Source organism: Frankliniella occidentalis, unplaced genomic scaffold (assembly GCF_000697945.3).
Source record: "Frankliniella occidentalis isolate FOCC.00 unplaced genomic scaffold, Focc_3.1 Scaffold69, whole genome shotgun sequence".
Classification (NCBI taxonomy): Eukaryota; Metazoa; Arthropoda; class Insecta; order Thysanoptera; family Thripidae; genus Frankliniella; species Frankliniella occidentalis.
In genome coordinates, this window is record NW_026267199.1 from 1,126,598 (window position 1) to 1,128,445 (window position 1,848).

At 50.0% G+C, this 1,848-nt stretch overlaps 1 protein-coding gene across 3 annotated transcripts in view; it reads left to right on the forward strand.

The window, feature by feature from the left end:
* The first annotated feature begins 277 nt into the window (after nt 1-277).
* Nucleotides 278-1,848, forward strand: part of LOC113204517 (uncharacterized) — a 27,046-nt gene continuing 25,475 nt past the window's right edge. For 2 of the 3 annotated variants that reach the window (XM_052268453.1, XM_026419714.2), the window contains exon 1: nt 278-444. In XM_052268453.1, the coding sequence (XP_052124413.1) occupies nt 424-444 (21 nt within the window). In that variant the 5' untranslated portion in view covers nt 278-423. The other variant, XM_052268454.1, reaches the window with a different exon arrangement.

Consider the following 1,848-nt stretch of genomic DNA (forward strand, 5'->3'; position numbering starts at 1 on the left):
ATGTAATTTTACCAGATGCACAGCACAGTACGTCGGTGCTGCTACCACCCTTACGAAAACGCTTTGAAAATTAGGACAGAAACATAACATCTCAACCAGTGATAGAAAAACCAAATTTTGTTAGAAAACATTAGGGGCCTAACTGCACGCAGGACCTGCCGGGCTGGCGTGAGGGCGGCCCGGCGGGCCGCACCGCTGCCAGCTCGGTCTGCCTGCCGGGGGGGAGGACCGCGCCGGCGGGCGGCAGTGCCAGCCGGCGCCGGCGGCCAGCCAGCAGCCAACCAGTCAGTCCGCCGTGAGCCTTGCTGCCGAGAGGTCGTGCCTGTGCGCGCTTGTGGCGTCCAGTTTCGCCCAGTACTCCGCCGCCCAGTACGAGTGTTCGTGAATGTTTCGTGACAGCGATGTCGGAGTAGCGCCCACCCCATGATGTGCAGCAGTGAGATGGTGTGTGTGCTCAGTGTGCATTAAGTGTTTCTCGCGTTGGATGCGTTTTTAAAAGAAAAAGTGAAAAAAGTATCAAAAGTGAATCAGCAGTGGATATCCATATTACCACCTTAGCGTAACACCTGTGCTAGTTGTTGTGAAGCGTTAAACTGTCCAACTGTGATTATTGTTCCTTCAAGTGGCTTAAAACGTGTTTTGGATACCTTGTAACGATGTGGTGAGTCTGTACGTCCTACGCGTGTGCCCTGTGATAGTTTTCATGAGTTGCATCAGCACACCTATAGCTTGGTAAAACTACATTATGTCACTCATGTGGCAGTATAAATCCTCAACCTTGTCATTTACTAGGTTAAAGCCACCGCCACTGTATTAAGGTGAATGACACTCGCGCAGATTGTGACACTCCTTCTAATTCAGATTACATTTGTCTGAGAGACTTAAGTCAAAGATCTTGGCGCATATTAAAATTAATCATAAAAATAATTTTGAGAAATGGCCCGAAATTAGGCAGCGTTTTCTTTGTGAATTGGCAGTGACGGATGGGGTATGCTGGGCTTTTTAAGTTGCAGGTTGCAGCAAAGTCCGCACTTGGTGAAAAGAAAGTGTTAAAGCTGCTTTGTTTGATAAACCCCAAAACAGGCGCGACAGCCGAAGCTCATGAATGGGGCATGTGAGCCGGCCGGGCGCACCGGGCGCACCGGACACACCGGGCGGTGAAAGTCCAGTCATGCGATCCGAAACGAATCGGCCTCATTTCCGTGTCCTTTTCAAAGCGCGCGCACCCAGGCCGAATCTTTTTATTATTTTCAGTACGACTGCTGCCACCGCCGCCGCCGGCTGCTTTTTTGTCGTTTCGCTTTTTTGATACGATTACCTTTGCTACGGTGGGATCGGCCGCGGAGGCTGGATATGACTCAGGCCGGAAACGTTTAAACGTGCCGCGGGCGTCCTGGGCGATCCCTTTAATCACGAGGAAGGACCGGGTAGTAAAGGGTCCTTCCTCCTTTTATTCGTCCGTCCTTTATCTTTGCTTTATCTCCTAAGCATTCACTGTAATTATATAATGGCCCACGGCAGGGTTTTGGGTGGTGCCCCGCGCCGCCCTGGCGCACTGACGGGGTGGGCAGTCAGGCAGTCAGACAGCGTGAGCGGGTTCTTGTGTTCGCACCTGTCCAGCCGACCCAGAAATATTTTTATCAGCCTCACACCGGGGGGTTCTTAATTTGTCTTTGTTTGTTATTGCCATTCATTAGGGCTGTTGACCTTTATTGCGCTCTTGGTTGGAAAATATTTAGGGTACAAAACCTTACTGCGCGAGGATAGAGGGAACACTTTATATTTATAATTTTGGAGTATTACAATTTACGTTGAAAACCATATCCAGTCAGTTGGAAAAAACGAGGA